The sequence below is a fragment of the Dendropsophus ebraccatus genome, chromosome 8, assembly GCF_027789765.1.
Source record: "Dendropsophus ebraccatus isolate aDenEbr1 chromosome 8, aDenEbr1.pat, whole genome shotgun sequence".
NCBI classification, from domain to species: domain Eukaryota; kingdom Metazoa; phylum Chordata; class Amphibia; order Anura; family Hylidae; genus Dendropsophus; species Dendropsophus ebraccatus.
In genome coordinates, this window is record NC_091461.1 from 117,652,935 (window position 1) to 117,667,360 (window position 14,426).

At 46.2% G+C, this 14,426-nt stretch overlaps 1 protein-coding gene across 2 annotated transcripts in view; it reads right to left on the reverse strand.

Annotated features, from left to right (window-relative positions):
- The window catches only part of SYDE2 (synapse defective Rho GTPase homolog 2), a 32,608-nt gene that overhangs the window by 16,342 nt on the left and 1,840 nt on the right, over nt 1-14,426 (reverse strand). For both annotated transcript variants that reach the window (XM_069981545.1, XM_069981544.1), the window contains exon 2: nt 2,978-3,592. In XM_069981545.1, coding sequence (XP_069837646.1) covers nt 2,978-3,592 — 615 coding nt within the window. The remainder of the gene's footprint in view (nt 1-2,977; nt 3,593-14,426) is intronic.

The window sequence follows — 14,426 nt, forward strand, 5'->3', positions numbered from 1 at the left end:
GGCAGATACTGTAGCCAACCACGCTACTACAAGGGGAAAGCGGGCAAAGCAGCGTCACTAGGCAAATCCAGTCTGGCCTATGAAATAAGTGGCGCCCATTTCTGTCTATGGGTATCCTGATATTAATGGTTATCTATGATAGACAGCGTCAACTACAATGTAACGTCAGTGTACAGCAGGATACCAGCAGTACGCCAATGTATGCAGCGGTATACTGACAGCAAGACAATCTAATTTACTAGCGACTATGTGCGTTCTGTTCCCTTACACTATGCATGCAGCAGAATAAGCGTCTATGTGCGGGTGATAGGAAGAGACATATGCTGGGCTATAGAGTCCCACAAAATGTGAGAGAGAAAGAGAGAGGAGAGAGAGAAAGAGAGAGGAGAGAGAGAAAGAGAGAGGAGAGAGAGAAAGAGAGAGGAGAGAGAGAAAGAGAGGAGAGAGAGAAAGAGAGGAGAGAGAGAAAGAGAGAGGAGAGAGAGAAAGAGAGAGGAGAGAGAGAAAGAGAGAGGAGAGAGAGAAAGAGAGAGGAGAGAAAGAAAGAGAGAGGAGAGAAAGAAAGAGAGGAGGAGAGAAAGAAAGAGAGGAGGAGAGAAAGAAAGAGAGGAGGAGAGAAAGAAAGAGAGGAGGAGAGAAAGAAAGAGAGGAGGAGAGAAAGAAAGAGAGGAGGAGAGAAAGAAAGAGAGAGGAGAGAAAGAAAGAGAGGAGGAGAAAGAAAGAGAGAGGAGAGAAAGAAAGAGAGAGGAGAGAAAGAAAGAGAGAGGAGAGAAAGAAAGAGAGAGGAGAGAGAGGAGAGAAAGAAAGAGAGAGGAGAGAAAGAGAGAGAGAGGAGAGAAAGAGAGAGAGAGAGGAGAGAAAGAGAGAGAGAGAGGAGAGAAAGAGCCAGAGGAGAGAAAGAGCCAGAGGAGAGAAAGAGCCAGAGGAGAGAAAGAGCCAGAGGAGAGAAAGAGCGAGAGGAGAGAAAGAGAAAGAGCGAGAGAGAGAGAAAGAGAAAGAGCGAGAGAGAGAAAGAGAAAGAGTGAGAGAGAGAGAAAGAGAAAGAGTGAGAGAGAGAGAAAGAGTGAGAGAGAGAGAAAGAGCGAGAGAGAGAAAGAGAAAGAGCGAGAAAGAGAGAGAGAGAGAGAAAGAGCGAGAAAGAGAGAGAGAAAGAGCGAGAAAGAGAGAGAGAGAGAGAGAGAAAGAGCGAGAAAGAGAGAGAGAAAGAGCGAGAAAGAGAGAGAGAAAGAGCGAGAAAGAGAAAAAGAAAAGAGAGGTCACTCCTAGAGTGCACAGCTGCTGAGGGGAGCGACCCTGAGCGCTCGGCCCTGAATCGGGAGACCCTGAGCCGTATCTTATAATCCTGAATCCAGGGTCAGATCCGCAGATTTTCCAAGAACAGCAGAAAAAGAAGAAAAACACATCCGGCACATGTGCTCTCCAAGGCGAGAGAGAAAACAGCAGCAACATAATAGAGGGGCCCGGAGCACATTCCTAATCACTGGCCTTAACCCATGGCCTGCCAGCTGCTTTACCACAACCATGACTCCCATCATTCCAGCTAGAACAAACCTACAACTCCCACCATTCCAGCTACCATAAAACTACAACTCCCACCATTCCAGCTACCATAAAACTACAACTCCCATCATTCCAGCTAGGTTAACACGACAACTTCCATTATGCACACACAGTGAACTACAACTCTAAGCATTTCTGTCAAATCCAGGAGTTTATAGCATCCAGCTGTGGTGAAACTACAACTCCCAGCAAACCCTGCCACAAAACATTTGGGATGAAAAATACTAAAAAGCAAGTTATAAAGAATGAGTATCTATCTATGTGACAGGAGAATGTGGAGAGCGGACACATAGGGGCTGTTTATGGAGGGGGTGGGGGCGGGGGGCTCACACGTCACAGACGGTCTATTTACCAGAGCAGGACAAAGCCGCTCTCATACAGCCGTAACAAGTCACAGAACACCAGGATATTAAACATTCTCGGCTCCTCTGAGCTCAGCCCCAGTCATACGCCGGCAGATTGGATTACATAACAGAAGACGACCAGACACCTGCAAAGAAAAGTCACTGAAATCCAGAACCAGCTTGAAGTCCGATGCCAGAACGTCCAGGAATACGTATAATGCAGAGATGGGAAATCTTCAGCCCTCCAGCTTCATCTCCCATCATGCCTGGAAAGCTTTGGCTGTCCAGGCATGATGAGAGTTGTAGTTCTGGAGGGCCATGAGTTTAACGCCCTGCTCTATAGTTTATATGGGCCTGATGGTTCTTTATAACAGGGATGGGGAACCTTCTGGTCTTCAGCTACATTTCCCATCATACCTGGTAGCTAAAACTTTGGCTGTCTGGGCATGCTGGGAATTGTAGTTATGCAACAGCTGGAAGGCCGAAGGTCCCCATCCCTGGTATAACGGACCATTAGACCAATATAAACTATAGGGCACAGGCGCTCCGCAGCACCCGCTCTGCCCCTTCATCTCCGCTCTCAGCAATGGACTTAATTATAATGGAATCTATGGAACTTACAGTAGACACCATTGATGGAAGTTTCATAGACTTCATTATAATTCTGTTCATAAAAGCGGAGATGAAGGGGCAGAGGGGGCGCTGCGGAGCAATTCGTACTAGCGATCGGCGGGGGTCTCAGCCAGACGCCCACCGATACAAAACTTCTGATGTGTGGCTATAAGATGTAGGAACCTTACTGTAATGACAAGTACTCCTTAAAGGGGTTTGGTCACCAAAAGAATTCTTTCAAATCTGATGCCAGAAACTGAAAAGAATACACCACTACCTGCAAGACACACAGCAGCTGATAAATACTGGAAGAGATTTTTTTTTTTTTTAAATAGAAGTAAATTACAAATCTCTGGCACCAGTTAATTTGAAAGAATTTTTGGGTGAACAACCCCTTTAAGACTGCATAACCACTTTACAGACCAGATTACGCAGACGAATGTAATACAAAGCCTTCCTACCGGGGTCGTGGGATCCGCAGGCAGGCGGGTCTTCTGTAGACAGTGACGTTGTCGTCTTGCACACAAACCTCTGCTTGCACAGCTGCACGCCATAGTCCATGGAATCCAAGGAATCTCCAGTATTATCAGAGGCGGGAGATAGCGGCTCGCCCGGACCCGGCAGACATCCAGGCCTGGCAGATACTTCCGCCACATCGTGTCCAGGTTCAGATATGATCAGGTCTGAAGAGGTCTTGGGGGAGACAAAAGGTTCGTCATCCTCCGGGATTGGATTGTACCAGATCTCGCCTTCATCGTCGGCGTCGTTGTCTTCGTTCAGATCGGAGGTGGCGGTGCGCATGGCGTGTAGGCTGTTCGGCATGGAGAGCGCGGCGTCTCTGTCCGCCCGTGACAGCTGGAGAACGGTCTCTCGGATGACTACATGAGCGGAGTTGGACGTGTGATGGCTCCGTTTCCCGCTCTCTGTCACATGATGGTATCTGTGGGTGCTCTGCGTCAGCCAGTTCCGCTTCTTGGAGACGGTGATGTGGTTGTTCTGAAGGTTGTGTTGGTTCACCTCGGTGACTTTGAGATCTCGCCTGATGACTGTGGAGGTGTAGGTATTTTCGATGAAGTCTGCAGCAAAGAAATTAAGAATAAGATTCAATTATTAAAGGGAATGCATCACCTTATTAGAGTCAGACACTTAAACTTGTTCTTTTATTCTAATCTATTTCTATTTTCTGACTTTTTTTTTTGTAATGTCACTATTTGTACATGGTTATGGGGGCGGCCATCTTGGCTGGGCTGTTCTTAACAGCACTTAGTGACATGCTTTACAGCAAGACTCATGGACTTAAGACAACAATAGACAGACACTGTCCCCTTGAGATGAATGTGAGACATTACTGAGCGCGCTCTGTGACTTGTGAAGAGGTAATTCCACAGGAAGCTGCTATTGTCTCCTCTACTGGTGTCACATGATGCTGCAATGCTGCACAGATCACTTTACTGCAGCCTCCTCTTATCACCACAGACGCGACAGGAAGTCTCAGCTTAGTTTTAGTCCCGGTGGTGAGAATGAAAAAATGAAAAAAAAAATTATGAAAAAAGGTCAACAAAAATTCTTAAATATGTTTAAAAAAAAAATAAAAAATTATACAATAAGTCATTTCCTGATAACACATTCCCCTTAAGTATTAAGACATTTGTCATTGTTATTTTGGTGCAAATAACCAAATTCTGAAACATTTGGAACAGTAAATTGTTAAAAGGGGGCATTAAACTTGCGGCCCTCCACCTGTTGCAAAACTACAATTCCTATCATGCCTGGACAGCCCAAAGCTCTCTAAGCATTCTGGGAATTGTAGTTGTGCAACAGCTGGAGGGCGGAGAGTTTGACACCTGTATAGGGGATTCATTTTTAATTTTAGGATATCTCCTTTATATAGTAGCGCCATCTAATAACCCCCCCTGTGTAACCTGAAGCCATCAGGGTTACTGCACCAGTTCTTAAAAAAGTAAAGAATTTGCTGCCCTCCACATCAGTGTCTTCATTTAAAGGGAATCCTGACCTTAAGGGTAGCTCCCCTTTAAGTTGATGTTTGACCCATTAAAAAGACAAGGGATATCAATATCCTGGTAACGGCATCCATTCATTATACATACGCGTAGTCCCAGGCTGCACAATATGACGGCATTAAAGGTGTTGTTCACCAAAAAAAAAATTCTTTCCAATCAACTAGTATCAGAAAATGCCAGAGATTTGTAATTTGTTTCAATTAAAAAAAATCTCCCAGTACTTAGCAGCTGCTGTATGTCCTGAAGGAAGTGGTGTATTCTTTCCAGTCTGGAGAGCAGGAGAGGTTTTCTATGTGGATTTGCTGCTGCTCTGGACAGAGGTGGCAGCAGAGAGCTGAATTAACCACTTTCTGCAGGGCATACAGCAACTAATAAGTACTGGAAGATTGGAGATTTTTTTAAAAGAAATAACTTACAAATCTCTGGCACTTACTGGGACTAGTTTAAAAATAAATTTTGATGGACAACCCCTTTAAATCCTTGTTCACCCAATCCCTTCGCCCAATGCCCTTGTCTGCAGCAGCAGCCGCGCACAGGATAATACCGGGATTACACCAAGCAATTTGTAGACCGGCCAGGAGCGCAGCAGCTTTCGTCCGGCCTCCTTCTCCGGGAGGCTAAACATGGGCAGTGTAATTTTTGGCCGTTCAGGTTATTGACGTCCTCCTCCTTGCAGAGTGCCGGGTACGATACCACGGGCAGGTTTATACTTGTGCTGCATTCCATGAAAAGCTCAGGACAGGACAAATGGCTGCTATCTCTGCACCGGCTGACGATTAACCAGAGGTGGCGGTAATAATAGGAGACAGTCAGGTCTATTCAGTGGCAGACAGCGGCCCAGGGGGGAGGGGGGTCAAAAACAACATCACCCCTCTTCCTTAATTCTGGACATATTGTTAAAATATAGATATTATATATAATAATTCTCAATTACTAGGAGAGTGACAAGCGTCAAGGTACTATTCCGCAAAGCTGCTTTTCGACGATTAACGATAAACAATCCCAAATGACCGCTATGGCGAATGACCTGAAATCGTTTACCCAATTACATGGAACGACAATCGTTACTTACGATCGTTCTTGCGGTCGTCCTGTCGTCGTTACTGTGAACGGCCGAACGACCTCTTATTACATGCGAACATGAGGCAAACGAAATTCTATCAAACGACCAACGATTTCTCATTGGTCGTTTAATCATTGTCTGCCATTACACTAAACGATTATCGTTCAAATCTGAACGATTTTTTGAACGATAGTCATCCTGTGTAGAATCACCGCCAAAGTCCTAGTACATGAAACGATTATCGGCCGTTCCAACCGGTAATAGTCTTGTGTAGTAGAAGACAACGATCAGCCGACATGATCGATGTCGGCTGATCGTCGCAATCATTTATCTTTCAACATGAAATCCAGGCTTAGAAAAACATGGCCGCCTTTAATTCTACAAACAGCGCCACTTTAGTCCTCAGGATGGATGTGTTAATGCAGCTCAGTGCCATTGAAGTGACTGGAGATGAATTGTAACACCGCACACAACCTGAGGACTGGGAGGTGCTGTTTTTGCAAAAAAATTTGCTGTTTATCATAATCTTGAACAACCCCTTTAAGTACTTGACAAGTTTATTGAGATTCTTGTTTTAAAGCACCTACAAAGTTTACATTACTAAGGGTCCCCACTTACAACAAGCAGGAAAAAGCATTTAGCTGAGCAATTCTCTCATTCTAGAATCAATCTATGGAGCCGTTCTAATGCAGTGAGATGGGGAGGGAAGCGCTCAGCCAAGTGCTTCTCCCTGCTCAGTGTAGGGAGGTCTCAGCACCCAGACTCCACTAGATCAAAACTTTTGACAAGTCTCTGACTTCTGAAGTGTCCGTGACTAAGTGTGACCTCCCCTACAGGTATAGTAACACGTGTGGGTTTTCAGTGTATGCAAAAAACACCATAACTACCGCAACGAGCCAGAACGGACATTAGCTGCCAGCGGATACACAATTATAGTGCTGCTGTATGGGGGGCACTGGGTGGGCCAGGCGGAAATATTAAGTGTAGTCGTCACTTTACACCCTTTACTTGGCTGCGTGACCTTTAGGTTGAGTGCTTCCTCTTTCACACGGGTCCTGGGATCGTATGTACGCAGCTATTTATATAATCCAAGTGACCTGAATATGGGAACGGCTCCTCTCTGCATTAGGTTTCCAGCAATTACTTCATCATTTAAGGGGTCTCTGTTCTGGACAGTTCCTGACATGGACAAAGGTGGCAGCAGAGAGCACTGTGTCAGACTGGAAAAAATACACCACATCCTGCAGGGCATATAGCACCTGATAAGTACTGGAAGACTGGAAATTTTTAAAAAGTAGTAAATTAAAAATCTATATAACTTACTGAAACCAGTTGATTTGAAAGAAAAAGATTTTGGTCGGAGTACCCCTTTAAGTGACTAGAGCTGCATAGCCTGGCAGGGAAGGATCTGGAGTGCAGGGGTCAGAGGTGAGACCACACTAATATATCCTAATGATAAGTCATCACTTTAGTAGATAGGATATCCTATGTCTGCACCTGCGTAGTTACAGGCGTACAGTAGTCAGTCGTGACATGATCTGTAATCTTAGCCGCCCGTGTCTAGTTCTCTGAATACAGGCATATAAACAATAGATGGCTGCCGTGTATAGATTTCACCTGTAATACTGTATATAGATGTATCCAGGATGAAGTCATGAGTGGCTGTGCCTGTGTACTGCCCATTCAATACAGGCAGGGGTGTCAAACTTCTGGCCCTCTAGTTGTTGCAAAACTACAATTCCCATCATGCCTGGACAGCTGTCCAGGCATGATGGGAATTGTAGTTTTGCAACAGATGTAGGGCTGTGAAGTGGACACTATTACACATCCTGGGGACAGGGGTGCCACTGTTTTTGCAAGAAAGCAGCTACCCTGGACAATCCCTTTAAGAACTCATCAGTTTCAATGCAGGTCAGTGATGTGATTTTTTTTTTTATCCTGATCCCCTTTAAATCCTCAGTTTACCCTGAGATGTGGCCACTTCCAGCAGTCTGGGTGTAAAGGACCATGGAGGGGAGATCAGAACCCCCTGTAATAGTTTGGATCACTGTTCTCACCCTGGCACGGCATACACGGCGCAGCACCGAGCTGCCAGATGCCCTGACATACTACAGCTGGACTCTAAGGTAAAGCAGTGTTGTATCCAGTGGACGTTCATTTGTAGACGTACATATTGGAGAATAAACCCAAACTTATTAGCCCATAGCAACCAACCACAGCTCAGGTTTCATTACTTAAAGGGGTACTCTGGCGATAGAAAACCTTTTATATGTTGCTGCCCTATTAGAAATCAAACATTGTATGCTTACCTCTCTGCGCTCCCCTCAGTGTCCCCTGCTGACTGCAGCCCTGGACTTGTCTCGGCAGGGACAGCCCTCTCAGCCAATCAGTGACGGATAGGACAGCATCGCAGCCATTGATTGGCTGAGACAAGCCGGGGGCTGCAGTCAGAGGGGGACATCGAGGAGTGCGGAGAGGTAAGCATACAATTCTAATACAATAAGTTTTCTACCGCCAAAGTACCCCTTTAAGCTCTAGTAGAATAAAACCTGAGATCTGATTGGCTACTATAGGAAAACCCAGACAATTTTTAATTATTCCCCCCCCCCAGTGTGTCTTGCACTGCCCTGAATGACACTAACAGCCTATTGATGTGAATGGGTGATATGCAATGCTTTGTTTCACCTGTGGTGGCGCTGCATCTACTGTCCTATGTCTGCACAGATTAGGGCCGTTCACAGCAGGGGAGGGGTGGCTATAAGGTCACCTTTATATCAAGGGATCTTTCCACCAAGTATGGAGTCCTTATCCACCTCATATGAACTATAGCGTGGTTACCCAATGAAAACTATGTAATGTGGTATGTAGGTAAAACTCAAAATCCATATAACAATCAGCCATGTGAACGCGGCCCAATCCTGGTCTCGCAACAAGCTGGCCGGTTCCGGTTCAGAAATCCCGCGACCACATTATAGGGCCGTTATAACATGAGCATGGCGGCATTACATCTAGGTAACCCAGGTCTGGCACCTGCTTGTTGCTAATCTAGGACACGCAGCAATGTATACATCCCTCCATTCAGCAGGCCGGACAGCTGGTGGCCATGTACATAGTAGTGTGGGAGTCGCAGCTCACTACAATGTGTACCAAATGCTGGACGCAAGACAAACACTCCTGTATGCTCTGACACCATGTACAGGACTCCCTCCTCCTGTACCTACTCCACCCCCTGCCCATAGAGAAAAGATCAACATCTGCCCGACAGGTATTGAACATCTATGGCCGCCTTCATCACAGCCGGCTCTATTTACCATGACATTTTTGCTATTACCCTTAAAGATTAAAGGGGGAAACCCTGGCAATTTTTTTTTATTCCAATTCAACTGGTTTCAGAAAGTAATACAGTATCAGCTGCTGTATGTCCTGCAGGAAGTGGTTTATTACACAATGCTCTCTCTGCTGCCACCTCTGTCCATGTCAGGAACTGTCCAGAGCAGGAGAGGTTTTCTATGGGGATTTGCTGCTGTTCTGGACAGTTCCCGACATGGACAGAGGTGGCAGCAGAGAGCACTGTATCAGACTGGAGAGAATACACCACTTTCTGCAGCACATACAGCAGCTAATAAGTACTGGAAGATTATTTTTTTTTAAGTAGCAAATTACAAATAATTTGAAGAAACCATTCTGACTGGTAACAAAAAGGAGAAACCAAAGTCCTAAGCAGCAAGCAGAGCACTGACAAAAAGCAAGGGAAAAAAGAAAAAGTGATGCTTAGTTGGCAGAACTAACTAGGTGTTGTAGCTTCTCAGCTTCCCCAACAGCTGGAGAGTCTAAAGGGTTAAAGAAGAAAGCAGCGTATTGCTAGCTCCTTGTGAGGACATGGTGCTGGTGAGGACTGACGGAGGATGTGGCTGCTCCAACAGCTGGAGACGACTGCTGCACAGCACACAAGCCCTTCATTGTATATCGGGGAAGACTCACTCACGTCTTATGTAACAAAGAGCCACTCAGACCCCTGAACCTCAGCATAGAGCGAGGCGTCGGAGCAAGAGGTGTCAGCCGCTCACTGCTCCTTCTCTCTGGAGATCAGTGTTCCAAAACTACAACTCCCAGCATGCCATGGTTTTGCAACAGCTGGAGATGTGTAGTTGCCTCTAGCCGTGTTCTGAATACAATTACTATGGCAGGAATGAGTTTCGCAACCCCCCTAATAGGACCCCCCCCCCCTAACCCCCCAACTTCCGGCAGTAGCAAACTTAATATGTTGCTGCCCTGTTAGAAAACAAACATTGTATGCTTACCTCTCTGCGCTCCTCCGATGTCCCCTGCTGACTGCAGCCCTGGACAAGTCTCGGAAATGACAGCCCACTCAGCCAATCAGTGACAGACAGGACAGCACAGCAGCCAGTGATTGGCCGAGTAGGCTGTCATTGCCGGGGCGAGTCAAGGGCTGCAGTCAGCAGGGGAAACTGAGGGGAGCGCAGAGAGGTAAGCATACAATGTTTGTTTTCTAACAGGGCAGCAACATAAAAAGTTTTCTACTGCTGGAGTACCCCTTTAGGCTCTAGTAGAATGAAACCTGAGATCTGATTGGTTAGGGTCCTATTCCACGGGCCGATGGGGGCCCGATCAATAATGTAAACTAGCAGATCGGCGCTCGTTTACTGGGCCTATTACACGGCCCAATAATCGTTAAGCGAGAGCTGCAGGGACATTGTTACCGATGTCCTTGCAGCCCTTGTTTAAACACCATACATTACCTAAACATGTTGCAGGTCTTCTCCTGCGCTCCTTCTTTCTCCCGATACCGCGTGCATCAGCAGCTTCGGTGCGGCCTGTCTGAGTTGACAGACCGCTCAGCCAATCAGTGGCCGAGGCAGTCCTGGCCAGTGATTGGCTGAGCGGTCTGTCAGCTAAGTCAGGCCGCACTGAAGCTGCTGCTGCACGTGGTATCGGGAGAAAGAAGGAGCGCAGGAGAAGACCTGCAACATGTTTAGGTAAAGCATGCTGCTTGTGGAATTGTCGGTCGACCGCTGCGCATCGCTATTCCATGCAGCGATGCGCGGTCGGTGCCCGATGATTTTAGGTTTGAACCTAAATAAATGATCAGCCGATGACACGATCATTAGCTGATCGTTGTCTTTAATCGGCCAAATCGATTATCACTCGGAGGAATAGGCCCCTTACTAATGAAAAAACAGACAGTTTTTGATTATTGCCCCCAGTGTGTCTTGCACTGCCCTGAAAGACACAGACAGCCTATTGATGTGAATGGGTGACAAGCAATGCTGGGTGATGGTGCTCATTATTACTAGATACCTGCGACCTTTAGCACAAAGATGTCAAAGTGCAGCCCTCCAGCTGTTGCAAAACTACAATACCCATCGTGCCTGGACAGCCGAAGGCTGTCCAGGCATGATGGGAATTGTAGTTTTACAACAGCTGGAGGGTCGTCGCACTTTGACCCCCCACCCCCCCTTTTCTAGCAGGAACATATGGAGCCATGAAACCTTCCACGAGGACTCAGCGAGAGGTAAAGCTGCAGATCCGGTGACATGGCACCCGTGAACACTGCGCTCAGTCATGGGGGCAGTCATATAGAGTCAGATTTGTTTTCCTTCCCTCGGTTGAATAAAAGGCCATTTAGTAATTTCTGGCTGCGGGCGGCGGGTGCCAAGTTTACTGCTGCCGCTGCTCTTTCTGCATAAAGACCCTTTGCTGGAGTGTTATGATAAACGTGACTTGTTGTGAACATGATCGGTCCTTATCGAGACCGCACCGCGCTCAGTGCCAGGAGGTGGCACCGCCAGCCGACATCAAGAGCCATTCAGCTTAAAAGCCAGAAGTCAGCGGTTCTGTTTCTTCCAATTAGTATTAAAGGGCTACTCTGATTTTTATTTTTTTTTTAAAGATATACAGATTTGCAGTTTACTTCTATTTAAAAATCTCCAGTCTTCCGGCACTAATCAGCTGCTGTATGTCCTGCAGGAAGTGGTGTATTCTCTCCAGTCTGACACAGTGCCTCTGTCCAGAGCAGCAGCAAATCCCCATAGAAAACCTCTCCTGCTCTGGACAGGTCCTGACATGGACAGAGGTGACAGCAGAAAGAGGAAAGAATATACCACTTCCTGCAGGACATACATCAGCTGATAAGTACGGGAAGACAGGAGATTTATTTTTAATACAGGTAAATTACAAATCTCTGGCACCAGTTGATTTGAAATCAAGTTTTGCGCAGGGTGAACTTCTTCTTAAGGGTATACGCAGCAGATATGCAACAAATACACAGCAGATTTGTTGGTACAGATTTGATGCTGTGTTCAGTTATTTAGATCTAATCTGCTGCGAGTTTGCTGCGAGTTTGCTGCGTATCGCAGCAGTAAATACGCTGCATATACGGTGTGTGGGTTTATACCCTTAAGGAACATAGTATAATAGTGGCGGCAAATATGGTCAAGTAACTTTTCTCAGAAACCAGTATAAGAAGAAAAACATGTTGACAGAGGAGGGGCGTCTCGATATTCGATAATTTTTTTTTTTTATGTACTTATTTTCGGATAGTGGCGCCCAGGAAGACTTGGCAGCGTGTTCTCTCCTTACTGCTCATACCCGGGAATGAGCCAATCCCAACATATCTGAGTGTCCCTCCACCGCCAGCACCAGCGATAAATCTTCCTGAAATTGTCAGATAAGCCCAAGGGCCTGTAGGAACACGGCGCTGAATTCCTGGTCTGCTCTGCCCACAGGTGGGGAGCTGAACCATTGGCATGAAGCTGCGGTGGTGGTGGTGGGGGGGGGGGGTTGGGGGACGGGACGGCGGTCACAGAACGCCACTGGGTAAATGGGAAGAGATAGGGAATCTTCGGCCCTCCAGCTGTTACAAAACTACAATTCCCATCATGCCTGGACAGCCGAAGCTAAAGCTTCGGCTGTCCAGGCATGATGGGAATTGTAGTTTTGCAACAGCTGGAGGGCCGAAGGTTCCCCATCCCTTTGCTATAGGATGGATGACTGGGACTCATCAAATATTAAGTGATTCCAAGTGGTAAAAGCCCCCGCTAAATAGTCATCTAAAATACACAAATTATAATAACTCCAAGGCTAGCGCCCCCCTCCTTGTCCTGCCCGGAGCGCCACAATAAGAACTTCCTTAGACCTATTAGACAAAGTTAGATGCCAACAACAAACATCTAGGGCCCCCAGGGTACCCAGATCCTGTGATCGCTCTAGCTGCGCCCCTAGAGGTCATTGGTGGAACTGCAGAAGGATCTAAAAACACCCCCACAGGTATCTGGGAAATTCCAAAATCTGCATAAATTCCCACACAGATGACTGCCGGCGTCATGTATTCTATTAAGATACAACGTTATAGTACCAGGACGATCGGCCGTTTACCGCAGGATCGGTAGATGCCGTTATAATCACCATCCATGTAATACCCAGACAATCCAATTCTTTCATTTCATTGTGGGTAAGATGCAATACCAGACATGACCACAGAACAAGGGTGGCTTCAAAAAAAGAAAAGAAAAAAAGGACTTTGAAATCAACTGGTGTCAGAAAGTTACATAGATTTGCCATTTACTTCTATTTAAAAATCTCCAGTCTTCCAATACTTATCAGCTGCTGTATACCCTGCAGGAAGTGGTGGATTATTTCCAGTCTGACACAGTGCTCTCTGCTGCCCCCTCTGTCCATGTCAGGAACTGTCCAGAGCTGGAGAGGTCTTCTATGGGGATTTGCTGCTGCTCTGGACAGTTCCTCACATGTACAGAGGTGGCAGCAGAGAGCACTGTGTCAGACTGGAGAGAATACACCACTTCCTGCAGGACATACAGCAGCTGGTAAGTACTGGAAGACTGGAGATTTTTTAAAATAGAAGTAAATAGAAAATCTATATAACTTTCTGACACCAGTAGATCTGAAGAAAAAAAAATAATAAATAACAACAACAACAACAACAACAACAATCTAATTCCCAGGAGTACCCCCTTTAGGCCCACATTCACTCGCCGCGAAAAAGATCAGGCATATTGATTTTCAAAGCCCAATCCTCCTCTTCTCCCTAAAGCAGTGTTCTCTGATCCACTATAAAACCTATAACACAACTATAGCCACTACAACAAGCCTTAGGCTGTAAGCCATGATAGGAGCTGTAAATCTGCGGCAGGGAGCCACATGTTTGAGAACACAGCTCTTTAGATCAGCCGCCAGGTGGTTAGTGGCAGCCCCCCCCCCCCCAAACTCTAAATACACATGCACACTCAGTAGAGCCGAGCGTGCAGGTGTATGGGGAATTGCGATGGGTGGGTGTTGGCAATAACCAGAGATATCCCCTGCTTTACTAATATTCAAACTATAAGTAACACTAGACCGGCTTCATGTTTAGATCATAACCCAGCTGCAAAAAATAAAAAATAAAAAGTCTGGTGCTTTACTGTGCACAAATCTCCATAAGTTCATGGTGTAACCACAAATGATGAATGAAAATAAGCAAATTAAAGGGGTTGTTCACCCAAAAATTTTCTCTTTCAAATCAACTGGTGCCAGAAAGTGCTAGAGATTTCTAATTAAATTCTATTAAAAAAAAATCTTAAGTATATAGGGACACTTACTGCTTCCTATATACAACTATGGTATACGGCAGCAGCAGATTGTAAAGTATATAAGGCAGGGGTAGGGAACCCTGGCTCTCCAGCTGTTGCAAAACTACAACTCCCATCATGCCTGGACAGCCGAAGGCTGTCCAGGCATGATGGGAGTTGTAGTTTTGCAACAGCTGGAGGGCAGTAAAGTTGACACTATTACACATCCTAGGGACGGGTG